The sequence below is a fragment of the Gadus morhua genome, chromosome 4, assembly GCF_902167405.1.
Source record: "Gadus morhua chromosome 4, gadMor3.0, whole genome shotgun sequence".
Taxonomy (NCBI): domain Eukaryota; kingdom Metazoa; phylum Chordata; class Actinopteri; order Gadiformes; family Gadidae; genus Gadus; species Gadus morhua.
In genome coordinates, this window is record NC_044051.1 from 16,691,284 (window position 1) to 16,717,930 (window position 26,647).

Sequence of the window (26,647 nt, forward strand, 5' to 3'; positions counted from 1 at the left end):
ACTTTAAACATGCTCAATTCAAAATACAAAACAATGATAATCAAGTGTATCTATTTAGCTATACTATACTACGTGAATTTTACTTGGTCTGCTTATTTTTGGATCAAGTATAATAGTGTTGGTATATCTTGGTATATGAAACCGAAAATAGTGGATTCCCCCTAATTCTGACGTATACGTTTAAGCTGGAAATCCAGCCTCTACTATACGGACTGCAGACGATATCACAAGTGGTGTCCAACAAAATAAACATTAAATATCTTCTGCATACATATTCATGTTTTGTGCTGTAAATTTGTTTCATGACCATTTGCTTTTAAGTTGAACCACACACACACACACACACACACACACACACACACACACACACACACACACACACACACACACACACACACACACACACACACACACACACACACACACACACACACACAGCTCGGTTTATTTTCTTTTTTCTTTGTCAATGACACGCTCATGCTGATGACAGCCTAGTGGGCGGGAGTATAGTAGGGGCGTCATCATAGTGGGCGGGAGTATAGTGGGGTGCGTCATCTACTTCCAATAAAAGACACGACAGTCGCCTCCGCTCTACCGGCGATTCATTGCATGCGACTGAAACGTGACGGGTCATTCAAACGAGATCTTTCTGGATTTTGAGAAACATTTATTAAGTCCCGTAGTAGAGATGTTTTGAGGACAGGTCGGGGTCTATCCTAGCTAATCTTGTTCATCAACGGAGAGTTATTCTAACATCTGCCTTTCATTTCCTGATCCCGCGCTCGCTGTCGTACTTTAATCCGCGGGATAATAGGCTCTCCCGCTAGAAGCTTCCATTTAAAGGATAAAGAAAGACAACGTGTGGTGAGTGGCCATGTTATGATAAATATTATAATATTTAATAAAGGATATATTAAATGTGATGACTGCGGTACTAACCTTCCGATCTGAATGGTGCGCTAACGTGTTAGCCCGGTGCTAGTAGCATCCTAGCTAAGGGATGAAACGGACCTATGTCCTGTCAGTGGACCTTATCAACACTCAGTAACTCACGGTTAACTAACTGGTTGGTTCATGAGTTCATTAATTGTAACAAATGACTGCCTCACTCGGGGTCAACCTTAACTAACCAGTAACCTGGGACTACAACGGCTACTCGTTGCCTCTCATCCGCTCAGTTGGAGGAAGTAGCTTGAAATTACTACAAACCCAGCCAGCTGCTTCATGCTATAGCCAGCATACATCCAGTCTCCATGTAGCGTATAACGTGGTGGCGTCATAGCGCTTCGTCCTCTGCCTGTGGAGCCGGAGGAAGTGTTGCTCTGATGAAGAACAAATGACGGTTACATCTACTCTATAGTTAACTAGCAGTGTCTGTGGTCCGGACGACGACAACCTTTTTAGATGTAATACTAGTAATAATAAACATGATGATCATCATTTTGGTAATCCAAGATTCATTTGGCTCGTGCTGGACGTCTCTTATGATTTTCAGCACGTGCACATGAAAGCCGATAACCTATTAATAATGAATGATCATTCGTAATCAATCTTCCATCTAGACGGCATCGGACCATCTACAACGCTATGCTAACCCTTAATGAAAGTACCATGAAATTCCAAAGCTTGTTAAACTGCCTAAATATAAATAATCGATTATCTTCTGCGACATTGCATATAAATGGCTACCGGGGAAGTTTGCGGGAAAGGCAGATAGGGGGCTCTCTTCAGCATAACAATGGAGATTCTTTACCCAAAGTCCACTGTTGGCTGTACAGTCTGCCCCGAGACGCCGCTGAACCAGATAATATGCTCGGTCTGTTGCTATGGGCCTGTACATCAATGAAAGTACTCTTCTCTTCTCTCTTTTCTTCTCAGGATGCACCTCCATTCACCCAACCTTACTATTGCATGATGGCCAGTAGATTAGGTTTTGTGATGGCCAAGAACCAAAGTATTGGCAAAATAATTAGTATTACAGGATAACAATACGCCCACACTTCTAATTTACCTCTTATTTATTTCTAGCCTTGTTGGGTTATAGTTTACAGTATTTTGAGTCTTCATTTAGCTAAGAGGCCTTGGACTCTGCCTATTTATTTACCTTGATACCTCTTATTACAGTAGCTGCTTCTAACAAATCGGCGGTTTCCCATCCATTTGATACTGCTAAGATTCACTTTGTGTAGCCTATATTTACATCACGCACAATGGCTTCAACAACCATGGCTACACTACTCATCGTGGGCACGGCCGCCCTGGCCACCCAGGGGCCCATGACCGACTACATGTGGCTGCTGATCGTGGGCTTCATCATCGCCTTCATCCTGGCCTTCTCCGTGGGGGCCAACGATGTGGCAAATTCGTTCGGCACGGCGGTGGGCTCAGGGGTGGTCACCTTGCGGCAGGCCTGCATTCTGGCCACCGTGTTCGAGACGGTGGGCTCGGTTCTGCTCGGGGCCAAAGTCAGCGAGACGATCCGCAAGGGCATCATAGACGTGGGGATGTACAACGGCTCCGAGCACGTCCTGATGGCCGGGTCGGTCAGCGCCATGTTTGGTGAGTTCAGCCCGAGCGTAAGGTCCGAAGTATGGCTTGATTAGCAGTTGGGCAAGGCCAAATCAAGACCTGGGAGATTACATTTGTGTGTCAGGTTGTAATACAATACAATGAAGGTCCGCATAAGAGTAGTGGCAATACACATTGTCATTTTATCATTCACAATAAATGTATTGAAGGATTGCATTGTTGCGCTGTCCTTTCTATTCAGGGTCTGCCGTTTGGCAGCTGGCCGCATCATTTCTGAAGTTGCCCATTTCTGGAACACACTGCATTGTCGGAGCTACCATCGGCTTCTCCCTCGTAGCTAGAGGATCACAGGGAGTGAGGTGGCTGGAACTGCTTCGAATCGGTGAGTCATCGCCCTCATGGGACCCACGATGCCCTTTGTTCACTGGTGATTTAGGGAAGGTTTTTAAATGTAGTTGGCTCCAAATAAAATCCTGTTCTATGGCATTTTGAGTACAATGTACAAAACTAGTATCAACGCAACTGGGAGAGCATTATACTATATTTTATTACATTGTTTTGTTTGTTTTTATAACGCTTAATAACACAATTCTGTTTTCTTTTACTACAGTAGTTTGTTTTTATGACCCTCGTCTGTTTTTTTTCCGTTCCAGTTGGCTCATGGTTCCTGAGCCCCCTGTTGTCTGGTCTCATGTCTGCTGTGGTTTTCTGGTTTGTGAGAAAGTTCATCTTGCATAAGGTGAGTTTCCTAATTCCCAGACTACACAAGAAACCTGAAAAGCAATGTCTTGACGATTTAGTAACAATCGAGCACACTGGATGGTGCTGTGGTTGCCTCCTGTAACGCAGTTTTGAATGCAACGAAAGAAGGCTATGAAAGTTCTGACGGTGCGTTCTGTTGTCCCTGTAGAAAGATCCAGTGCCCAACGGACTCAAGGCCCTCCCAGCCTTCTATGCACTCACCATGGGGACAAACCTGTTCTCCATTATGTACACTGGAGCTCCGAGTGAGTATCGCAATGCTATGTCTTTACCTCTGCATGCCTGCCCACAGCCCAAAGCCCAAAATAAACCCCTCCCTCAGACAGATGGATGCCCAGCCTTATTCCAAACCGAACCAGAATGTTTACCCTTTCACAGTAGGCCTGTTTATTTGAACGTGTTTTTGTGGTGGCTTCCTGTGGTACGATGTGGGTCATAGTTAAAGCTTTAAGAGATGAAAAACAGGAAGTGCATCAAGCTTTTATAGGATATTTAACTTTTATTGTTGACGTCAAATGTTTCTTTAAAACCTTTTTTGTTTGTTGTTGTTTTGGAATGAAAGTGGGAAAACAGAACTTAAGAGGTTGTATTGAATGACTCCAGTAGGTCAATTAACTTTCTGCATTGCTGAGTAATAAACCAGGTTCTGCCATTTCTTCAGAATTAAATGAGCAACTTTTGCTCCTTGTGTTTTCTTCTCTCTACAGGGCCTAACAGTTCAAGAAGTTAGCTGGCCTGGGCCATTTAATGGCGGCTACAGGCCAGAGTATGACCAGATATCATACACTCATGTGTATGTGCACACACCTCACCCTCTTTCACACAACATATCCCACTCAACGGACCATAGCCTTGCTGAGTCCAATACACTTGAGTCACATCGCCCTAGAGCTCTTCACACATTAGCCTTCTCCCAGTAGCCATGAGGACCCGAACTCGGGGTTACATTCAGGAGACTGCAGTAGATTTCCATAAGCGTATCTTATGCAGGGCCCTTTATTGTTGTTACAAGCATTCAAACATTTAGAATGACTCAACTAGTTCAAACCCGATTTTTACACTGTTCCAACCCCCGCATGGGCAGGCTCATGTCTTTTCTGAAGAGAGAAGACACAAGCAGCCATTATCCCAAGGGTTTCAGGAACACTTAACGACCCTGAACCCTGATTAGTTATAGTAGATGTAATTCAGCACGGCCACCTTTGTGGATTCAAGAATGGCATAATTTAGACGGAGATGAGTTCAACGCACTACTTTATGTTGAGTCTGAAAAAGACTTTCATGACAGGCTCTAAAAGTCAGCATTAATCCTATACCGAGGATGTGATTGGATATTGGGTTGCTACAGATGAAAGCGACATGTCTATTGCTCCGCATTTTACTGCAGCCCAACAAGAGGTTGTCATGACAACATATGTTGCATTATTCATGAAGACCTCTTTGGTACTCGTAGCCTAGAAAAAGTAAAGAGAAGTTTGATCAGGACGTGAGCTGCATTGCCAAAGGGCTAGGTTAAGAGAAGTGTCTGAACTGTGTTTACTGCACTCTAGAACAGACTATTCAGGCTCTCCGTTTACGCCATGCCACATGTGGTTGTTGGGGCATAATGTTATGGGAACATACTGTACTCACTGCTGTACAGAAGTCCCCGTTTCTCATTACCCAACCACACCCCTTATTCATGGACACCCACGTATTTCTAAGTCACATAATGATCACCCTTTATCATCGCAAGTAAACTACTGCAGGAGAAACCTATAACTAAAGATTTTATTTGATACTGCAGTCAAGTGACTTTAAAGCCGTGTTAAACTTTAAATGGAAGCAGATATGTTCTATACACGCTTAGAGAAAAACCACCAGGACAGGTCTAGTTTCCTCCCATGTGTCCTCATCCCAGGTATAAATCGTCCGATGTTTGCAAGTCAAATCTCCCTGACTGGCCTGTTGCTTGGCAAGCGAAATGAGCACAGCCATCATGTCAGTATTCGTGGAACTAGATCTGCTGTCTATGCTGAATTTTACACTTGCTCAATCAGCCTTTCCTTTTATAATGGTGTACAAAACGCTATGTTCTGTTTCATACTAATCATAACATTTCAACCGCTTCACAACACATCGACAGACGTCAATGCGCCTTAGCTGGAATGTCAATTTTCTGCCTGGTTTCCCCTTTGAAAAACAGACACGGCAGGGCTTTGCTTAGTGGACCTGAAGCCATCGTCGACACACTGCTAGACACACTGCTAATCACAGCATAGTGCTGGGGAATGAACTCGGCTGTAGACGACAAAACCTTTGTGGTTAGCTTATTATAGTGCTGGCTGTTTACCGTTCAGGTATCAATAAGGTGTACAGTGATTCGTTTTGAGGCTTTACATTTAAGGGATTTCCTTTTGAGCAGTCTATAGGAATGGGCCTGAACAAAGCGGGAAAAAAAATCCAGTGTTTTCCATGAGTCATAAACTATCTTAAAAGAAAATAACTAAAATAGGGGTGTGATGAGCTGGCTTTACAGGAAGGAGGGGGTGGAGGGAGGGTCAACAAAGCCCTTTATTGTGTAACGTGGGCCACGAGACGGTTAAGTTAGAGGGAGGGACTTGGAGTGTGGGTAAATTCCACTTCCTGAGCGATCTCATTCATTCCTGTGCATGTCTGTGGTTTGGACTAGCCACCTTTTGTGTAGGAGTGCTCCTCGTAGATCAAGCCCGTTTTTTGTTTCCCCTGCTCCTATGTGTTTATAAAGATCTGACCCACAGCTGCCTTCATTACACAATAATTGACTCCCAAATGCCCTGAATCTCTAAGGAACTATCTTCAACCCCCCCCTCCTCCCACTTGCTCTCTTCTTAATGCTCCAGCCGCCCCTGGGCTTAACACCCCCTTGTTAAAGACTTCCCAATGATAGCGTCTGGTTGTCCCACACCTGCTTCCCCTCTGAAGCTCATGGGGGACATGCCTCAGCTGTTGGAGGGGGAAGGTCTCTCTGTCCCAGCCTCTTGCCACCGGTGCCCTTCAGACCCCCCCCCCCCCCCCCCCCCCCACCCTTTACCGAGGGCGTTGAGTTAACATTGCGTAACTAAATACACATGACACATGGGATGTTCAGTAGCTGCAGCATGTGAGAGCCACGACGTGGTGAGCAGCGCACCTCGGACTACTGGCCTAGCCAATTACCCACGAGGAAGCCTCTTATCTCAGTCGCTGGAATCTTCCGTTTGTTTTTGACAAACCGAAAGAATCCATTTCTCCACTCTGGATGGCTGAGGGCACCGTACCACAAGAGGCTGGGATGTTCTTCCCCCATTAAAGCAACCTGCTGACTTGCAGTCTCCTTATGACAACGGTGGCATCCCCGGGGCGTTAGAGCCCTGCCAGGCATGCACTGCGCTGCACTGCGACTGCTCTCAGCTCCCGATGCACATACTGTACTGCAGCCTTGGCACGCGGTCGTCCTTGACTCGCTCGCCTCCCCCTTCTTTATTCTTTCCTCCTCTCCCGTCTGCCTCCTGTACCAGTGTAAGGAATGCATTATCCATGTGCAGGAAACTCTGTGTGTGTGTCACGACAGCCCAACGGCACAGTCACCCTTTCCTCTTGTGGGTGTCGTTAGACCTGTTCACTTGTGGTGTCTAATTGCACATGGTATATTACACTCGTGGCACAATGTGACTCTAGCCTTGAACACCACTGAGAGATGCTCTATGATGGCCAGGATTCACAGTAGCTCTGTCCTCTGCATGTTTAATTTACAGATCAATGTTGATCACTTTTTTGATGCCTGGGATCTTCTTGTCTTAGAATAGTCATTTTAACCTGTATTTAGATTTTATTTTGTTATGTTATTTTATTTTTTTGAGTAGTTTTGGGCCTAGATTTTTTTTTTTTGTGGTAGCATTCCGCTGCTATGGTTCTTAAAATGCCTTTCTCTCTCTCCGTTTTTCCTCTTCTCGTGTGTTTATTTGTATTTGTTTCCCCTGCGACCCATCAGTGCTGGGATTCGACAATTTCCCATGGTGGGTCACTTTGCTCATCTCCCTGGGCTTCTCCTTGGTCACTGCCCTGGTGGTGTGGTTCATCGTGTGCCCGTTCCTCAAGAGGAAGATTGAACGTAAGTAGTCCTACCAGCGTCTCAGTTCAGGTGACTCACTGTGACTAGGACAATTTTTTTTTAACAACTATCCTGGACTGCTTTTGAAAGACACGCACACACACACACACCCTAAGCAAGAGATTTGGTCCTTCATGTTTAGTGTCAATCCGTTAATTTTATGAGCTTAGCCTAGTTCTGAACAGGGTTCTGTTGTTATAATGGAGGTGTTCCAAAGAAGAGATTTGTATAAAAGGACTAAGTTAGTAATCCTGATGAATAAACGCCACGTAGCCCTTCTACACAATGCATCCAGTGTGGTTGTACAAAATGAATGGCCGAGATTAGTTGATTTAAAATGGTGCGTCAGACGGCACCCAGTTAATTTACTTTGCAAATATTTAAACAAAACAAGACTAGCATCCTAAGGTGCATACTTTGAGGATGTTCGCTAAATATTTGTCCCAATTCTGCCTAAGAGCATTGAGCCAGCCATCTCCAGATGCAGCAGTAGCACAGGGGTCTGAGATCAGACAGTTTTTTTTTTTTAAATCAGACAATACCATATTGATTCACATTGTTTCCAGAAGTCGAGGTGGGAATTTGAAGCTTAATCTTGGGAGTCATGATCTGTCTGGGTTTCACTCCCGTCTCCTAGACCGAAGCTTCCTAATTGGGTCATGTTAATCTGCTAATTGGCCTTCAACACTTTAACAGAAATAGCAACAGGTTGACATGGAACGGTAACATAAGCCAATGCGTCAGGTTTTTTTTCCGGTAAGGCCTTGGCTCCCCAAGGCCTTGGCTCCCAAGGACTGGCATGTGATGTTGTAATTCAATATCACTTATCGTAGCACATCACATGAGCCAGAAGCTTGCATTGATCTAATACAAGGTAGCTGCTATGATGGACTTTAGGTACTTGGTTGGTGACGTCAAATGACTCAAAGATATGACTGTGCGTTCCCTCCTCTGGTCAGGCGGCCGCACACAGCTGCTCATATTACACTACGTGTCACGCGACTAACCCATGCCCTTTCCCCCACCAGGAGACCTGAAGGCGTCCAGCCCCTCTGAGAGCCCCCTGATGGAGAAGAGGGAGCTCCCGGAGCCCCAGTGCCCCATCCTCAAGCCGGCCCCCACCCCTCCCCTGGCCCCCGAGAGCGACTCCGCCCAGCCCGTGGCAGAGGAGCGGCGGGTCGCCTTCAACATCGGAGACTCCGACGACGGCGACAAGGAACGCAAGGTCGGGTTCGCCATCGGAGACACGGACGAGAACGACTACAGCGCTGCCAACGGTGGTGAGTGGTTAAAAACAACATCCTATAGGCCACAGTTTTTGTTGACGTTTGGGGCATGTTTAACCCTCGCTTTCCCGTGTTTACCAGGTCCCCCGAAGCCCCAGGCCAACGGCGCGCCGGCCATCTCCGCCAACCAAGCCCAGTTCAACCAGCAGGTGCAGTTCTCCAGCCAGCAGGCCCACATCCCCAGCAACGGCTACAGCCACTACCACACCGTGCACAAGGACTCGGGGCTGTACAAGGACCTGCTGCATAAGCTGCACCTGGCCCGCGTGGGCGACTGCATGGGCGAGGCCGGCGACCGGCCCATCCGCCGCAACAACAGCTACACCTCCTACACCATGGCCATCATCGGCATGCACGGCGAGTTCAAGCACCGCGAAGGCGAGTTCCACGACGGCGCCAAGGCCGCCGGCGCCGCCGGCCAGGACCGGAAGCGCATCCGCATGGACAGCTACACGAGCTACTGCAACGCGGTGGCGGAGCACGCCGCCCCCGAGGGCGTGGAGGAGGCCGACGTCACCCTGGAGATGGCCCAGGCGGAGGGGGCCGGCAGCCACAGCTCCCTGGAGGAGGACCGGCTGGAGAAGGACCGCCCCGAGGTGTCCACCCTCTTCCAGTTCCTGCAGATCCTCACCGCCTGCTTCGGCTCCTTCGCCCACGGAGGCAACGACGTCAGGTACCCTCGGGGCTTTTCTTTCCGCGGGTCGAGGTGGACACTCTGCCGACCAAGCCGTTGCTATGAATGTGTCGCTGTACTTTTGACCGCCAGGAGGCTGGATTGAGTTCCTTGTCCCCAAGTGCTGAACAAGTCGTATCTCCGTTGCAGTAACGCCATCGGCCCGCTGGTGGCGCTGTGGCTGGTTTACACCAGTGGCAGCGTGGAGTCGGCCGAGCCCACGCCCATCTGGCTGCTGCTGTACGGAGGAGTGGGCATCTGTGCCGGTCTGTGGGTGTGGGGCCGCCGGGTGATCCAGACCATGGGCCGAGACCTCACGCCCATCACCCCCTCAAGGTGCTCACACCACACTGGACTCTACACGCTAACCTAGGACAGCCTCCGCTACAGACGGGTCTCGTATACCACGTTTCCTCTTGAGCGGTTTGGTTCGGTGCGGCTCAGGTGTCGCTGGTGGAAACGCTAGCCAGATTTGGCGTGTCCGAGTTGTCCCCCTCCGAGCCAGCCAGCCTGACCGAGCTGCTCCACCCGGGGGAAACGAGGCATTGGCCCCTGTCCCAGGACTCCTACCCGCTGTCCATGGGCAGCTTCCGGGCCTGACGGAACTTGTGCTGTGTTCCAATATCCATACTTCTATGAGTGCACTCAAACGTAGTATACTATCCGCACTCACTAAGTGCGCTAATTTTCAGATGTCAGTGTTGTTCCAATCGAATATGTGGTGCACTAACCAGAAATTACGATCACGACTGCCGCCGCGGCTCCTCCCCCGCAATAAACATCCTGCTTTGAACGTTGCACTCTTTACGCCTAGCAGCTATAAAAACTACAAAATGACTCTTAATGCAGGTTATGTGGAAAATACGCCAAATATGGCTCAGCCTGGCCCCGCCCTCTTCCGCTACGTAGCTAAGATGGCTGCCGTTGAATACGAAAAGTGTACATCGTTTCCACACTTCGCGGTTTGACCGTTTTGAGTACACCATCCGGGTCCTTTCAGTACACTTATTTTCGCCCGTTTTTAATCGGAACGCCCTACGTACTCGGACTAGTATGGATATTGGAGCACGGCATTGGATCTGCTCTCCCGGGGCAGCTTCCGGTCCTGACGCACTGACCCAGGCAACGCCCTGTCCAGAAAGGACACTTACCCACTCTCCCTGACCACTTCCTGTCCAGACATGAGTCATACCCAGTATCTTATATTAGCATCCCTGCTCAGACAGTCTTCTGATGACGAACTCTGTACTTATTTTGTTTCTCTTCCACCCCCCCCCCCCCCCCCCGCAGTGGTTTCAGCATTGAGCTGGCCTCCGCCCTGACAGTGGTGGTTGCCTCCAACATCGGACTGCCCGTTTCCACCACCCACTGCAAGGTAAGCTGGTCAGCGTGGTCCCACAGCCAGACTCTGAGCATAATGAGGACACTGTCTTAACATGTGGGTGGAGGGAGGGCAGACTGGCTCCCCACTGGGCAGTCTGGGTCTAAAAATAGCACGGCTCAGTCCAAATAAGTGGCATCACTTGGGAAATGGGAAGAGAAGATTCCAGGGCCCCATTACCTCATGTGTTTGGCGACACTAGAAGCCACAGATGTGTTTTGAAGAGGAGTAACGGTTCCTCCTTCCCTGCGTTCTCTTCCAGGTGGGCTCAGTGGTGGCGGTGGGATGGCTGCGCTCCAAGAAGGCGGTGGACTGGCGTCTGTTCCGCAACATCTTCATGGCCTGGTTCGTGACGGTGCCCATCTCGGGCCTAATCAGCGCAGCCATCATGGCGGTGTTCGTCTACGGCATCCTCTGAAGGGTGGAGACGCCAGCCCCGAGAGGGGGCGAGGAGAGACACTGTGCCCTGGCACGCGCGGCGGAGGCCCAGAAGCGGTGGCTTGGAAAAGGAGGTCATGGCGTACGCGGACCTCCAGGCCACCACTTTCGGGAGAGGAAGGGGGGAGAGGAAATGTTGGGAGGGGGAGGGTTGTGAAATGGGCCTGTGGTTCTTTTATACTACATTATTCTCCACCTCAAGTTGGTGGTTTATTTCCGTTTGGGCCTGGTCCCTTTGATTTCCCTTTTTGTCTGGGTGGATAAAAGAATGATTTGGTATACTTCGGTCCCCACAAATCTGTAGAGCAAAACAACACGCAGCAACTTTTGTTTCATTACTTTTTAAATTCTTTCCTCAACTATATGGGTATATATAGATATATACATGCAGCCCTCTTTCTTGGGCATCTTATTACAGGAGATTATGAAAAACGAATGGAGAGGGAGAGGAAAAAAAACAATGCAATATTATTTTTTTTTATTTTTTTTTGCAGCTGTATTTCAGTGAACATTCTCAGTGGCAGCCCTGGCTGTATGTTTTGATGCAAAAAAACGAGGTTATTGTGCGTGGCTTTTAAATGTGTCAAGTTCTTTATATATTTTTTGGTATTACTGAAATGTTTTGATTTGGTCTCGTCATGAACCGCCGGTTTAGATTATTTTTTATATATTAAAAAAAGCCCCTTTAGACTAGCTGGTTGAAAGGCACCATTTTAAAAAAGGTTCATCAATTAAGTAACCATTAATGGGTTTATGTCAAGCATGCTTAGGACTATTTATACATGACCAAATAACATAGAGCTTAGTGATTGTAATAGCTTGACTCTACCCTTCAAGAATGAGTCGCAGATGTAAACTCGGAACAGAAACGCATCAATATCATGACCCTGACTCAAGGTCGGACTGTAGTTCCCCACCAGTGTCCCCTGCTACACACCTCACCACTGACCTCGTAACGCGCATTCACTCTAAATGTATTACAATGTCAACGCACAAATTTAGCTCTCAAAATGAATATCCTTACATCCTGTTAAACTTGACCACGTGGTTAGAGGCTGTAGTTCCGTCTGCCAACATGGACTGTCGCTCCCTAATAATATAACCTTTTTCTTGCACTGTACATCTGCCTAGAGTTTTGGGCTGCTTTCTATGTTGGCCTTTTCTCCATTTTGTTTTCTTGAAGTTGTTGACTGACTGGGATGCCCTGAGTGAGGAGATCTTTGACCGGGTTGTATTGTGGCTTAGAGATAAAGGGGAACACGCCCCTGACAAAGCACCATCACATGGTCATGTGGCTGCAGCACCAACCGTTTTAGACCTATAGATGCAGTAGTTGCCTTACTTATGTCCCCCTTTAGGTACCAAAGAAGAGATTGATTTAGCTATGTTTTTTTTAAAAAAAAACGCACACCAAGCTGTTGCTATGTCCTGACCAGCAAGACAGTATAAAAATGTATTAAAAACCAAATAAAAAAACGGAAAAGTTTAAACTACCTCTGGCTTTGAAGTTCTTTCAAGCACGAAATGATCAATATTATGACGGCTTCTAAATCATGTAGCTCCTATGCAGCTTAACAAGAACGACGTCACATGAAGGGTAAGAGGGATAGTTCCCTTTATTTGGAAGTAAAATGTTTCACACCGTGGTGTGCATCAGCTACTGGTAGACCGCAGAAGCGCTGCAGTCCTGCGTCCACTGCACTGCATCATTCCACCAGATCTGTGACAGAATAGTTCTCCTTAGAACGGCAGCACATCCCCCCCCCCCCCCTCAATATTGTTTTCAACGTGACATGAATGGCCTGATTCTGCAGCTCACGTGATGTGAGATTAATATGTGAAGAACAAAACAAACGCCTACCGAGTATTGTGAATACACAGGGGATGTTAACCGTCGACCATTGAACTTTGACCTCTGACTCAAATGACACCACCTTTTACTATCGAACGGTGCATCTGCGCTTCGGAAATAGCAACAGCAAGGCGACACGCAATAAATCAAGCACATTGGTCACCGGGGGAGGCTGTCTGAATGGCCTGGATCTGTGTACTAGTTTCAAAGCCTGTTATCAAACAGTGTGCTGTCCTTGAAGCGTCGACCTAGAACAGGCTATACCTACACTATTGGATATTTAGCCATATTAGTTTTATGATTATCGTTAATGTATCCTTATAAATGTAATATGGGGCTACAGTATAATGAGATGTCACTGGGCTCTAGTGCAACCTCCGATCCCGACAGGCGTCGCGTTGCGTTCATCTGTGGCTGCGGAGGAACAACATTAGATTATAGTTGCCATGAGAAAAAGTATGGCATTTAAGAAATGGAAAGGATCCCGGTGACTAACACGTTACCAAAGTTGGTGATCTTTTCGGTCTCTGTCTCGTGGTGCTCTGGAAAAAAACAGAACATTATTCGGTGTTCTTTTTAGACTACAATATGAGGAAAAATGTTATAAAACCAGTTTAACTTTGTGGTAAGGGAATTGAACAATTGTTTGATTGTTTAGAAGGCAGCATTGCGACTTTAGACCTACTATAAGTCTTAACTCACCACGTCTCTGTCTCATGCCTGTCATAAATAGAAAATCACAGAATTTAGATTTTGCGTACAAGATTGGCGTCTTATTTATTGGAAAAATGTGTTTATTTTATTAATATTATTGGCCTTACCATCTGTGTCCTCAGTTGACTCTGATGATGATTCTGTTAAATAAATCGCAATAAGGGGAAAACCTTTTAACTATTATTCAGTTTAATTAAAAAATATAATAATCTTATAAAGAAGCCCAAAAATGTACATAGGCGGCCATTGAGTGCCGCTCTCAGGCCACTTTTTGAACCGCAGTCCGTTTCTCTTACCCTCGTGCGAGGTGACGGATTTATCATCGCCCTCTGTGGGTGGAATGTATTAAGACAAGTTACGCAATGGCAATGCTAAACAGAATTGGCCAATTCCCTTGTAATCTTTCGTTGTTTTGTACATGATAGTATACGCATTAAAATGTATATGACACACCTTTGCTGTCATCACCTGCTGCAACTTGCTCCACCACTGTAGGGAAAACAGATTGGTCATTCAGTTACACAACACTGAATTGTGAAGAAATGGAAGCATTGCGAAAAGTAGTAGGGAGTAGTCTAAAACTAACCTACCAGTTTCAACATGAACAGCCTCTGGGAATGGAGATAGATATAAGAAAGATTGGATTAACAACATTTTTTATTTATTACTGACGTTCAACAACAAATCATTCTTGGATTTGGGAGAATGATATTAATGACTTAATTTCTCACCCAAGTAACGTGAATCCTCGGTGTGTTCCTCTTTAAAAGAGTAAAGAATGTTAATAATAATGAATAATGCAGAATTGACTCGCTATTTAAAGGGATTTTAACTTTTAAAATGCAATTCTTTAATAATGAATTATGCTATAATGAGATCCTTATTTTTATCTTACCATTCTTCTGAGCAGCCTCAAACTCAATTTGATCTGCATAAAAACATGAAAATTATTAATCATAAGTAAAACCATGTTGCTCACACACACACACACACACACACACACACACACACACACACACACACACACACACACACACACACACACACACACACACACACACACACACACACACACACACGTTGTTTTCATGTAATACAACATCACTGTACCAGTTTTCTGCAGTTCAGTCAATTCAGCAACTGGAACTTTGGCAACTGGAAAAGAAACAAAAGGAAGGAGGTTTGTGGGGAATATTCATGGTCCTAAAATTATAACTCCTCAATACTGATATTCCACAATGTGTCCCTCACCTTCCTCAACCACGGCGTCCTCCTTCTCTTTGGTCTCCAGAGAGGCAGACAGGGCTGGGGAGGTCATCATAAGTAAACTAGTAAGGCCGGGTAAACACACTTTAAAAGACCATTTTAAGATGCTTTGGTAAAGTTGTTTTACCAAAGTCAAAGCAAACAGAGAGCAAAGAGAATAGTGTACCAAAGATAATGGAGAACCAAGTTAAATGTATACCAAGGTTATGATTTAGTTATGATTGAGTTCTGTAAGAGACACTGAGAAGGGAAACTAAATGGAGTGAGCTCATACGGCAATGTATGGCTGTTGTACGTTCCAAAAAGCAAATAACTATGGAAATAACTTTTTCATTTCAGAAAATGTTAACCATCTCTTCATCAACAGGATACAACTTGAACTCTAAAGTCCTCAACTCTCTCTGTTATGATTGTTAACAAAATACATAAATAACTCAATATTATCATGCATCCTTCTCTGTTATGACCGTTAACGAAATACATAACTAATAAATAACTCAATGTTATCATGCATCGTTCTTACCCGTCTGGAATCCAGCCAAAGCTAGGAAGAGAAACAGAGGTACCAGAGACTTCATCTTGGCTTGGGTTTCTGACAATGCTGGTCAACAATGATCCACAAAGGGGTTATCTCAGGGATGGAGAGATCTGTGAGTGGCAGGTGTGTAGCACGGTCCAACATTGAGGACCAGGGGGCTGTCGTCAGCCTCTTATATCATCTCATCACATGCTTGGCGGCGGTGGTACCATTGTCCCATCCGCTACCTGAACAGATGCCAGCTGGGCCGCCCGTCCCCAGCAGGCACCACACACACAGCCGGCTCATTCAGGCCTTCAATGGGGGCCATTGTGTGCTGCTGGGTCACACGCCTCCCGCCGCCATGTTGCTCTTTGCATGCTGGGGGGAAAGGGATTAAACAAAAGTAAATAAACAGGCGCTTCCTGTTTTTATTTTTTTGAAAATAAAACAGTGACTCCACAGTAGGCCAAAGTAAAGGTCGTTCCCATGAGACATTTTATCACACATTGTGCAGGCTGCCATACTATTTCCATTCCAAATTAAGGTTTTCCATACCTTTTGCATATTTGCCTAGGGATTCTATTCCCTTATAATACACTTAAGAGAAGAGAATAATTCTGGCAATGCAAAAGGAACCACATAAATAGTAATTACAAAATACTAAAGGATATTTTTACAGAAGTAAACTAAGGCCCAAGCACTTGTGAACCATACAAACGTCATAAATGACTAGAACTTTAATATATGTGCCTGTGCCAAGTGATAGGACTTTACCAATTTATTTTAATCAATTGATTTATAATCGTATATTTTAAATCAATTGTATTTCCTTGTCTTGCACTCTCACTCACGCAAAACAGTTCTCGCAAAAATATAAAAAAGGCTCTTAGAAAGACAATACACATCTAACATCTCATTACTTTATTGTAAACATTTAAAACTCCAGACATCATGGGTCAAACTTCCCAGAAGATTTTTATTCTTTTCTTTTCCGGTTCCATCCGTATTTTTGTTAGTTCAATTGGTTTGGATTTAGATGGGACTCAATTGTATAAAATAAAAAACGAACACACTATTTGGGGGATTAAAGTGCACTATCAATTATTATATATTGCTACGTCTCTAAACAGACCATCGTTCAAAGGCTCTTAGAAAACATTAAAACTACAAGTGGTCTTCCCTCCAGTGATTAAAAGGAGAAATGGAGCCCTCATGCTAGGAATGTACTAGAATTGTTATCTTTTTATAAGCTAAAGCTTCATTCATTTCATGTATATAAGTGTATTGGTGGACTCTATCCCAGTAGAAATTGCATTATTTACATAATTTGATGAAATAAAGAAGTCTTGTCTTGTAGATTTAAGGCACCACAACATGTTAAACCAACAGCAGGAAAGTATGTAATGCTTTTCTAAAACAGTCAGTGTGATGGACTTCCCTCTGTGACGGCTTCTGTGAACTGTTAGAATAACAGGGACCCCTAATCCCGCTATGAAAATAGAATCTACAACTCACATGTCTCATAAAGATACAAGACACTGTTGTAACTCAATGAGACTTGCCTGATTAAATAAAGGTTTGAATTTAATTCAGTAGTATGCCAAAAGGGAGTTATTATCATGTTGTAAAAAAACAACATTATAGTCAATCCGAAACATATGTGGGTTATTAGTTAACGACACATTGAATGACTAAGTCAAAGGACTACACTGTTTTAACTGACTATAATATGTTCTCTTGTTGTGTGTGACAGCACGAGAGACATTTTTAACAACTTTGCATAATCCACATGATTCAAGCAGGGAGCCAGTTCCCCAGAGCAGCATAAACCAAGTGCCCTGGTCACATGACAGCACCAAGTACATGGTGTTGTTCCACCGTTACCTGATAAGAATGTTCCTCAATAGGAATGGAAGAGGAATATCAATATTGACAGATTGATACTGCTGTGGCTCGAATATCGTTGCTTCCCAGGCATCACTGTGCATTTTTTATCATGCTTTGGAGTGTTTTTCATTATTAATTTACTCCTTCCTTTTTACCAGGTTAAAAATATATCAATTTATTTTAAATAATAATTTTAATTTAATTCTTCAATATTATGTCCTGAAATTTCGGATCCATTGAGTATCATCTCATCTCGACTTATCTGGATGTATTTCTAATGATCCTTGATTCACAATAATACCTATTCAGATACTTGAAGGCGGGTGTCTGTTGAAGTTTAAAACTATTGGATCTTCCCAGTGCCCCTCTGGATCGGCCATAACCAATCGCTAACGAATCACGTTGCGTGCAGGCTGTAAACAAACCAATCACCGTGCGTGTAGATGTCCGTCAACGAGAGCTGACTTTAACGTCATAGATCTCAGCCACTCCCTCTGTTCGCAAAATGTAGACAGAGAAAACCCACTAACCGCAGACCAAGACCTAGTACTGAAGGGAAATTCAAATTGAGCGGAAGTACTTTAAGTAGTATTTTACCTCAATTAATAGCCAAATAAAAAATACAGCAAAATACAGTACACCAAACAAGCTCCAGTTTGCTTACATCTTCAGTGCAACGAAGAAAATAAAAAGGTGGATCAGGCCCGGTCGTATCGTACTCCCTCCCTCCCTCCCTCCCTCCCCCCCTCCCCTAACCCCTCCCCGTCACAGCTCCCCCCGGAGGCGCACATGCAGGTCCTCCTGGTCGATCTTGCCGGTCAGCGCGTGCCAGCGGTGGTGCGCCAGCAGGGCCGCGTTGCGCGCGGCGATGGCGCTCATCTCCATGGCGCTGGCCGCCCACTCCACGGCGTTCAGGTAGTACAGCCGGTCGTGGAGCACGAAGGGCGGGGTCCGGCGGTGCGGCGGCCGGTACGCCGGGTACGCCAGCCAGCGGGTCTCCGACGCCCCGGGGTCCCGGGACAGGAAGACGGCGTCCAGCTGCGCCTCGGTGAGCGGCCGCGGGGAGAAGATCTTCCAGACGGAGGGCGTGCTGGCAGGGGGCCGGTGGTACCCCGGGGGGATGGTGACGGGGTCCACGGAGCTCAGGCTGTTCAGGAAGCAGCCCTCGGCGTCCGTGGTCAGCACGTCGGACACGGTGAAGTCGGACGGCTTCTGGCGGGTGCCCAGGTAGGAGACGTTGAGCAGGCCGTGCACCAGGGTGGACACCGTCTGGTGGAAGCGGCCCGGGTAGTGCGACGGGATGGGCGGGGAGAAGCCCGGGAAGCTGATGTCCGACTTGCCCGTGTGGAGGGGCGTGGCCACGATGACGATGTCGTACAGGGAGTGGGCGGGGCCGGAGACCCCGACATAGTTCACCTCGTAGAAGCTGGTTGTGGTACCTGGGAAATTTTGCATTATAATCTAGAAGCGAGTATGCCTAAATGTACATGCCCTTTTACATTTGACCATGTTATGATTATTACTTTTATGCTGCAAGTTTATCTCAGGGAACAATACTATACAATTGTGTATTCCCTTTTTGCTAGTTAAAGCACATTGAAATGGTTAATTCATTTTGAAATGGTTAATTCTAAATAATATTTAAGTATTTTTGTCATCTGCACGTATTATTGAATCGATATCGAAGCAATTGGATCAATATCGAATCGAATGAAGACCTAAAGAATCAAATTGAATTGTGAGGTCCCTGGATATACCCAGCCCTACTAGTCATTATACCATACAGTTAACATTTCTAAGCAGTTCATTAATACCGACCAATACGAGAAGAGTACCATAAAGTACAGATATAATACTTTACAGTATAGAATAATATAGTACAGTTCAGTATAGACCAGTGCAGTATAGAACAGTAGAGTAAAGTTTACTACAGTATAATATAGTACAAGACAAACGGCACACCTTACCCGCCTTGGATGGTCTAACTTTGACCGAAATGGAGGTGACGCGTGCGGGAATGAGCTCAGCCCTGCTGTGGTACAGCAGCCCTGAACACACCATCTTATTGCCCCCGTCCACAGCCCACAGACCAGAGTCTGCCCCAGCCAGCGACACAGCACCTACAGAGGCGCACACACACACACACACACACACACACACACACACACACACACACACACACACACACACACACACACACACACACACACACACACACACACACACACACACACACTTTGAAGAAGGGACGGTGGTGAATGAGAGAACTATGAGCGCCCGTATTACCACACAGTGCAAGTCGGATCAGTGATTGCACGCCATTTCAACTCCAGCCGACCAGCTGTTACCCTTCGCCACCAGGGAGGTGGCGGAGAAGTCTAAGAGGCCCCGCCCACATTGTGATGTCGCAAAGGCCACAATTAAAACAAAACGACTTGAGCCTTCTCTCAACCGGGTGTGATGGAGGGGGAGGGGCATACCGACAAAGCCGTTGACACGGACACTCTGACCGTAGTTGACCCGTGTGATGGGCGCCACAATGTTGTTCAGGAAGACCTGGGAGAAGCCCTCGCCCAGCATGGCCTCCTCCAGCGTCTGATTGGCTAGCGTGAGGAAGCCGTCGCCCCCCATGGCGTGCAGGAGCTGCTCCACCGTGGAGAAGGAGTAGCCAAACTGCTGGTACTGGTAGATCCTGCGGGGACAGTGGACCACGTCGCCACAAAATACACTCCATAGGACAGCTCACCGTTTTATATTCATATAGTATTTTAGAAAACTAAAAAAAAACTTTCAGTGGGTTCAGAGGGATGCCGTTAAGGAGCAGGTAGGTGTTAGGGGGTCATCTTTTCTAGGAGGCCCTTCAGGGTGAGTACATCGGTGATTTAACCCTGGGAGTTTGACACCCTAATCACAACACTATCCTCTCCTCTTTTTCATTGAAACTGCACTGTGAGGCTTCTAGTTCAGAATAACGTTAACAAGTTGGAGTGAGACTACGGTTGGCCTTACCTCATGAACTTATCGAGGACACCTTCCACCCACATCTGCATGCGCAGGAAGTTAAAGCCGTAGCGCCACAGCATACGCAACATGTTGACAATAAACCAGTCGCTCTCTTCGAAGGTCAGCTCCTTCCCGTCGAAGATGGCCATTTTGGATGGAACATTTTCCCTTTGACTTATACCTATTGAAATCAAATGACCATGAATTGTCCAAGTATGCATACAATCCAATTACAATGATCTATCCGATTAATTCCACTTCATACAGATATATTCAATCGTCTTTGAAAGTGTTTAGTAGCCATACCGAGGTTGTCTATAAAGTGCTTCATGTGAAGGTTTAAGGGATGGATCACGGAACCACCGGTCTCATATTCCAGGTCCCCCATCTTCACCGTGGCTAGCCGTCCACCCACGTTCTCAGGCTCAAACACATCGATCTTCACCCCCGCACCGAACTCCTGCCTCAGGAAGTAGGCTGTTGCAGTACCCCCAATGCCGGCCCCCACCACAGCTGTTAAGACACACTACACATTAAAAGCTGAAAAAAGAGACATTACACATTGAAAGCTGATAAAATATACGCTGTATAATATAGCTGGTCAAAGAGAAATCACACATTAAAAGCTGGTCAAAGAGATAATACACATTAAAAAAATGGTAAAAGTGACCTGACACATTACAAGCTGCTCGGCTTAACAACATGCTTTTGAAAAATTGAATGGTCTTTTTGTAAAGCATTATTTTGTAGCAGTAGATCAAGGGCCGTGTTACCTATTCTTTTGGGTTGTTCTCGCAGTCCAGGGTCGGATGCTAGGGTCCTCCGGCCGGCCTGACAGAGCCCCAGGAACAGGATCGTCCTCAGCGATACGGTCTTTATACTCATTGTGCAAATTTAATAATCATCAGTCATAGGCATCTGGGAAAGGAGACATATGAACGTCACCAGTAAGGAAATACTTTCTCCAGAGCTTTGGTCAAAGATCATGTCAATAGAATATAGTGATCGTGCATGGATTTATTAAATAAGTACATCCCACTGAATTTCAACATCAAAGTGAAGACTGGTCCTAGTGACCGAAATCCATGATGTAGTAGATGACAGCTCAGTGTCTCTGGAGGTCCACTTACCTGTGACCAGTGACCTGTAGGAGTCACGTTAGGACGAATAGTGGATCAACCACCTCCAAGATACTCAACTAATGTCTGCAACTTAAGATATTACTCTAGCGACATCACACTCACGATTTCAAAGCAACGGTATTAAACGAAGGGTAATAAACTACGGATATTAAACTGCAAAAGCTGTGCCCAGTACCCTTTTTTAACCAATATACTGGTAGACTAATACATAAACACTTTGAACGAAGTTCACTTCTGGAGTTGCTAGCGTCTAAACACTGTCAAGTTAAAGTGGATATACATATACAAGAATTCCGGTGATAATATCACATGGACTTCACATTAAGAGTTGTTCGTCTTCTTTGCTGTTTAACATAATACGTTTCCAAGCTTTCGCACACATTCAATGCCTTCTAATCTGGAATTGTATGGAAATTCATAAACACAAAACGTTTAAAATGATGGTTTGAATGAGAGGAATTTTGACAAGTTACTAGAACGTCAGTATCATGTTTTGTGTTTTTTTGTAAACATTACAAGCTAATGGAACTCAAATTCTATTTTGAAAATCCTCCAATTGAAACGGAACCGGAATGTTTCCATGAATCAACAGGGAAGAAAACCGGATACGGGGCAGCAGCGCTTTAAGAACATGCTGGCAGGGAGGTGACCTTAGTTATTGTAAACGTATAAACACAAACGAATCGAATAGGTCTTACATTTCAGATTGGTCACAACCGATCTCTTTCATTTTCAACGGAGTATAATTCAATTCATTTCTAAAGATGGCAGAGGCGCATCAGGCACGCATACAGACTGTGGTTGAAGATATGGTGCAGAGCTTAGAGAGGGACCATATCCGCAAAATGCAAGTAGGTGATTAATCACAAATAGACATTTAATGCACTTCTACTATGCATGCAACGGGAAAACCACCCGTTCCACACAGCAGCCACCAGCAGCAATGAATGGATGAATATCACCTTCACGTGAATCCTCCTTCCATTCAGACAGCAACAACCAACTGAATGAATGAATATCACCTTCACGTGATTCCGACTTCCATCCACACAGCAGACCCCTTCCCAATGAATTAATGAATATGACCTTCCCGTGAATCTAACTTCATGTGTTCATGTGCTTATGTGCATCCTTCCGTCAGGGACTTATGTTCAAATGCAGCGCAGACTGCTGTGACAGGTCGTCGGACTCCATGTCCCAGGTGCACCAGTGTATCGAACACTGTCACACCCCGCTGGCCCAGGCTCAGGGACTTGTGACATCAGAACTCGAGAAATTTCAGGTGAGTGAATTGGTATTGGGGCGGTATCTACATTTCTTAAATATTACAGCGTCACAAGTTAAGAACTATTACGAACTGTTGTTTCATGGAGAAAATAGACTCTGTTAAAGTTTGTGTATTTCTTTCCCTGTGTGTCCAGGACCGCCTGGCCAGGTGTACGATGCACTGCAGCGACAAGGCCAAGGACCTGTTTGACTCGGGGGCCAAGGAGCCCGCTGTGAGGGCCCTGATGGACCGCTGCGTCGGCAGCTGCGTGGATGACCACATGAACCTGGTGCCCAGCATGACCCGCAGGCTCAGGGACAACCTGGACGCTATCCCGCAGTGAGGGGGATCCAATATGACCACTGCTGCTGGTTAACTTCAAGTCCAACACAACCTGCATTATGTCTCACTATGAGATGACTGGTGGGTTACTGAAACTAGGAAGAAAAATGGGACTTGAAGGTCAGAGGATTCCAGTGAACTGGTCGTGGTTAACGTATGCGGTTAAGGAAGAGGTTGTCATTTAAATACATGTTAGAAAAATACTCCCATCACTCTGAGTCCTTTGCTCAGTGACCAGTTGTATTTGTCATCTGTACCTGCCCTGTGAAGTGAAAGTTGAACGTTGTATGGCTTTTTCATTGCATTGAAAAGGTTTCCCCATGTTTTATCTTTGTGTCTGAAGTTATGAGGGAAACGGGTGCTACTTAAATGAGAATACACATCCACATTCATGTTTATTTATTCACTCTTCAATGACATATTAAAAATACTGCAAATAAAACTTTCTTAGCCACCTCTTACCTCGACATTCTTTGTGAACAGATATGAGACCTATTTAAGAGTCGACCTCACACATCAGTTAGTATAAAAACCAACGACAGAATCATAAAAATGTGCACTCACTGTATAAATATAATTCAGTAATAGAAACAATCGTTAATTTCTAGGCTGGTCCTCCTCGTCTCACTGCATGAGCCCAGACTGACGAGGGTACTCCAGAGCCAGGGTTAAGAGAGTCTAATCAGAAGGCTCCTCCTCTTCCTCTTCCTCCTCCTCCCCCTCTTTCTCCTCCTGGTGGACAACGCGTGCTGCGTGCCACGTAGTCCACCAGATTGTGTTTGTCTGTCTGTGTCAGTGTGTGTGTGTCTTGGGGGGGGGGGGGGGGTTTCTGTGTGTAGGAACATTTCTGATCCTGCACAGCCTATATGCTGTCGGCATCAAGAGGTTCCCCGTGCAGGTGTAAATGTTAGGCTGAGGTTAGTGGGCTCAGGCTGGCACACAGGTGTAGGCAGCCAAGTGTTCGGAGAGAGTGGAGGGTTGTCTATGTGTGTGTGTGTGTGGTCCACTTTCACTGGAGTAAGAGTCCCCCCCACCCCCTCTCCATTTGTGTTATCATTAAGAAGTTTAAATATGATTCACTCACACAATTTAGTTTGACTACACGGCCAGATGTATCCTGGCAGGTTAAAGAAAGGAGGAGGGTAGGAAGAAGTTGTTCATGAAAGTCTTTGGAAGAGGTTTCTCCTTTTTGTTTTTCGTTTTCAGTTGCACACACAGATGATGGAGAACAGCAGCGATGTGGAGAACCGGCTTGATTGCTTGCAGATGTGTAGCTCTGCACTGCCCATGACCACATTTCAATCAATTTATGAGCACGCACAGAAAGTACATCCAGATCACTGCACTAGCTGTGTGTGTGTTTGTGTGTGTGTGTGTGTGTGTGTGTGTGTGTGTGTGTGTGTGTGTGTGTGTGTGTGTGTGTGTGTGCGTGCGTGCGTGCGTGCGTGCGTGCGTGCGTGCGTGTGTGTGTTTGTGTGTTTGCTGTGTGTGTATGTGTCCGTCTGCGAGAGTGGTTGCAGGTGCCAGTAGATCTGTCTGCTTGCGTTTGTGTGTGTCTGTGTGTCTGCGTCCATGGATGTGTGTGTGTCTGTGTGTGTGGGTGTGTCTGTCCGTTTGTCTGGTGTTCCAGAGAACTGAGTGGAAATGTTAAAAAAATATTCACATTCTTGCGCTCCCGGGAGAATCTGATGGTATGTAAGAACTACATGAGTACTGTTGTCCTCCTACTAATCAACTCCTACGCCGCACTAAAGCACTAGTGACACCAACCTCCCTATCAACTCCAGCTGCTCAGTGATGCACAAGTCACACCAACCTCCCTAACAACTCCTGCCACTCACTAACGCACCACAGTGACACCAACCTCCCTTCCACTCCTGCTGCTCACTAATGCAACCAAGTGAAACCAACCTCCCTATTGAGTCCTGCTGCTCACTAATGCACCAAAGCATTAGACCAAAGCAGCTTTATATATTTAAATTTCTGCATTAAATGCTTCACCAATACAATGTAAATTATATTGTTGCCCGAGGCTAGGGGAGATATTTTTTTTATTTATTTTGTAATGTTTGTGTGATGTAGGATGTGATGTTTGTTTATGTTTGTATCAAACAACGTTTGGGGAACCATATCATACTAATACTCATTAAGAACTCAATCTGTTTCATGTGCATCTATCTGAGCCTGCATGCAACGCTCAATCGTTCCCTGCAGATACTATGCTATAGCCTGGCCAACCAATCAGCTTTGGCCTTCCAACCCTTACAAAACATCCGAAGGGGAGGAAACCTTTTTGGGGGATCATATAATGCCTCATGGCTCTGATTTGAGCATACATAAGCAACGATGCAATCCCACGTGACCCGCTATGATTTATGAAACGTGGAACCCGGCTTGTATTAGCAGTCTGTTTACTGTTGTCCATTTGATCTCAGTACATTAATTGTGCTTGAATGTGCTTTGAATGTTTGACTTGCTTTTGATTATTTGCCATATTTTTCCCTTTAAGAATATTGGACACAACATGTGAGGGGAATCGAATATGCCATATCATTTCTCTTTATAAAATGTTTATAATGTATGCATTGGGAAAAAAAACATGATTTGAATGATGGCTACAGCAGAGCCTCTCCTCCATCCTTTCACATTTTAAAGTCTGGTTCATGCATGGAGACACAGTATATCGTGCTTGAAACCAGATGATTCTATTGTGTGCATGAGATTCTGGAGTTCTGTGTGGTTATGCAGCAGCCAACGTGAGGCCAACCACGTCTCCTAAAAAGATGTCTTGGTTGGCTGGACTTAGTGAAACGAAAACCTTTGATTATAGTTTGCAAGCTATGCATTACGCCTTTAGTGTTGACAACAGGGCCGTGTTTTTTTCGGTTTTTATGGGGTCGATTTGGCCAATCCGGCCACATGCGCAACCATTTCAACCTCAATGTAGGTATTTGCGTGGTATATTGCTCATAGTGCAAACGAGGAGACTAGCGCGATGACTCGCGTACGTTTCCAGACAGCAGCCAAGGAAAGACGTGGACAAATGTTGGATGGGAGTGGATTTCCAAATAAGAGATAACATTTTGTCCTGGCATTTATAATCGTGTTTAGATTGTCAGAGTCCACAAATGCAGAGTTTGGCTCGTGGAAAGCATTTTGGCACAGGAAGTATGGAGTTCATCCAACATTCAGAAGAGCCCTTTTTTTTTTTATAGATTCTTCAACTGTCTCCTAGTAACTAATGTGATGATTTATGCTATTTATTACATTGTATGGGTCTATGTTTTCAGGAGTGTAAAGGCCTAGTCTAGATCACAATAGCATGGCCCACCAGAACCCAATTTATGCAATTGATAGACATTTAAGATATTACAAAGATGGCTATATAACAAAAAATACCGATGTTTTCTTCTTTTGTCTCTGCAGTTTAATGCAGAGTTTATAATAATCCCTGTGCAGGCCTGTTCTGTAGTA

General features: G+C 45.5%; 4 protein-coding genes across 6 annotated transcripts; 2 read left to right on the forward strand and 2 right to left on the reverse strand.

Annotated features, from left to right (window-relative positions):
- The first annotated feature begins 552 nt into the window (after positions 1-552).
- Positions 553-12,673, forward strand: slc20a1b (solute carrier family 20 member 1b). Its single transcript, XM_030355373.1, has 11 exons — positions 553-864; positions 1,879-2,559; positions 2,771-2,911; positions 3,183-3,268; positions 3,440-3,536; positions 7,283-7,402; positions 8,431-8,682; positions 8,770-9,361; positions 9,512-9,697; positions 10,652-10,736; positions 11,005-12,673. The coding sequence occupies exons 2-11, from the start codon at positions 2,211-2,213 to the stop codon at positions 11,158-11,160; spliced, it is 2,064 nt and encodes a 687-aa protein (XP_030211233.1). The 5' UTR covers positions 553-864; positions 1,879-2,210; the 3' UTR covers positions 11,161-12,673.
- A 100-nt stretch (positions 12,674-12,773) lies between these two features.
- On the reverse strand, positions 12,774-15,814 carry LOC115542887 (uncharacterized). 3 transcript variants are annotated; one of them, XM_030355376.1, is made up of 13 exons: positions 15,536-15,813; positions 14,998-15,051; positions 14,857-14,901; positions 14,642-14,674; positions 14,478-14,507; positions 14,337-14,357; positions 14,200-14,235; positions 14,043-14,075; positions 13,854-13,886; positions 13,735-13,752; positions 13,536-13,574; positions 13,408-13,446; positions 12,774-12,900 (listed from the first exon to the last, which is right to left on the reverse strand). In XM_030355376.1, exons 1-13 carry the CDS (start codon positions 15,588-15,590, stop codon positions 12,887-12,889), a joined length of 450 nt encoding a protein of 149 aa, XP_030211236.1. In that variant the 5' UTR covers positions 15,591-15,813; the 3' UTR covers positions 12,774-12,886. The 3 variants fall into 3 exon arrangements, with proteins under 3 accessions (XP_030211236.1, XP_030211237.1, XP_030211235.1); XM_030355377.1 differs by lacking the exon at positions 13,408-13,446 and having other exon boundaries at positions 15,536-15,814; XM_030355375.1 differs by lacking the exon at positions 12,774-12,900 and having other exon boundaries at positions 12,921-13,446; positions 15,536-15,814.
- A 618-nt stretch (positions 15,815-16,432) lies between these two features.
- On the reverse strand, positions 16,433-21,841 carry pcyox1 (prenylcysteine oxidase 1). The gene is made up of 7 exons (XM_030355374.1): positions 21,553-21,841; positions 21,196-21,340; positions 20,729-20,935; positions 20,429-20,603; positions 19,900-20,111; positions 19,387-19,539; positions 16,433-18,858 (listed from the first exon to the last, which is right to left on the reverse strand). Exons 2-7 carry the CDS (start codon positions 21,305-21,307, stop codon positions 18,185-18,187), a joined length of 1,533 nt encoding a protein of 510 aa, XP_030211234.1. The 5' UTR covers positions 21,308-21,340; positions 21,553-21,841; the 3' UTR covers positions 16,433-18,184.
- Positions 21,842-22,146: 305 nt separating this feature from the next.
- fam136a (family with sequence similarity 136 member A) lies at positions 22,147-23,634 on the forward strand. The gene is made up of 3 exons (XM_030355378.1): positions 22,147-22,415; positions 22,706-22,846; positions 22,986-23,634. The coding sequence occupies exons 1-3, from the start codon at positions 22,329-22,331 to the stop codon at positions 23,172-23,174; spliced, it is 417 nt and encodes a 138-aa protein (XP_030211238.1). The 5' UTR covers positions 22,147-22,328; the 3' UTR covers positions 23,175-23,634.
- The last annotated feature ends 3,013 nt before the right edge of the window (positions 23,635-26,647 follow it).

Bases quoted from the DNA above. Each gene is read 5' to 3' on its own strand.
- slc20a1b (XM_030355373.1), top strand. From the start codon at position 2,211: ATGGCTTCAACAACCATGGCTACACTACTCATCGTGGGCACGGCCGCC. The intron at 9,698-10,651 runs GTGCTCACACCA...CCCCCCCCGCAG, and splicing joins ACGCCCATCACCCCCTCAAG to TGGTTTCAGCATTGAGCTGG. The intron at 10,737-11,004 runs GTAAGCTGGTCA...GTTCTCTTCCAG, and splicing joins TTTCCACCACCCACTGCAAG to GTGGGCTCAGTGGTGGCGGT.
- LOC115542887 (XM_030355375.1), bottom strand. From the start codon at position 15,590: ATGAAGTCTCTGGTACCTCTGTTTCTCTTCCTAGCTTTGGCTGGATTC. The intron at 14,902-14,997 runs GTGAGGGACACA...TTTCTTTTCCAG, and splicing joins GGACGCCGTGGTTGAGGAAG to TTGCCAAAGTTCCAGTTGCT. The intron at 14,076-14,199 runs GTGTGTCATATA...TTCCACCCACAG, and splicing joins AGCAGGTGATGACAGCAAAG to AGGGCGATGATAAATCCGTC.
- pcyox1 (XM_030355374.1), bottom strand. From the start codon at position 21,307: ATGAGTATAAAGACCGTATCGCTGAGGACGATCCTGTTCCTGGGGCTC. The intron at 20,936-21,195 runs GTAACACGGCCC...GTGTCTTAACAG, and splicing joins AGAACAACCCAAAAGAATAG to CTGTGGTGGGGGCCGGCATT. The intron at 18,859-19,386 runs GTAAGGTGTGCC...AAAATTTCCCAG, and splicing joins AGTTAGACCATCCAAGGCGG to GTACCACAACCAGCTTCTAC.
- fam136a (XM_030355378.1), top strand. From the start codon at position 22,329: ATGGCAGAGGCGCATCAGGCACGCATACAGACTGTGGTTGAAGATATG. The intron at 22,416-22,705 runs GTAGGTGATTAA...TCCTTCCGTCAG, and splicing joins ACCATATCCGCAAAATGCAA to GGACTTATGTTCAAATGCAG. The intron at 22,847-22,985 runs GTGAGTGAATTG...CTGTGTGTCCAG, and splicing joins CAGAACTCGAGAAATTTCAG to GACCGCCTGGCCAGGTGTAC.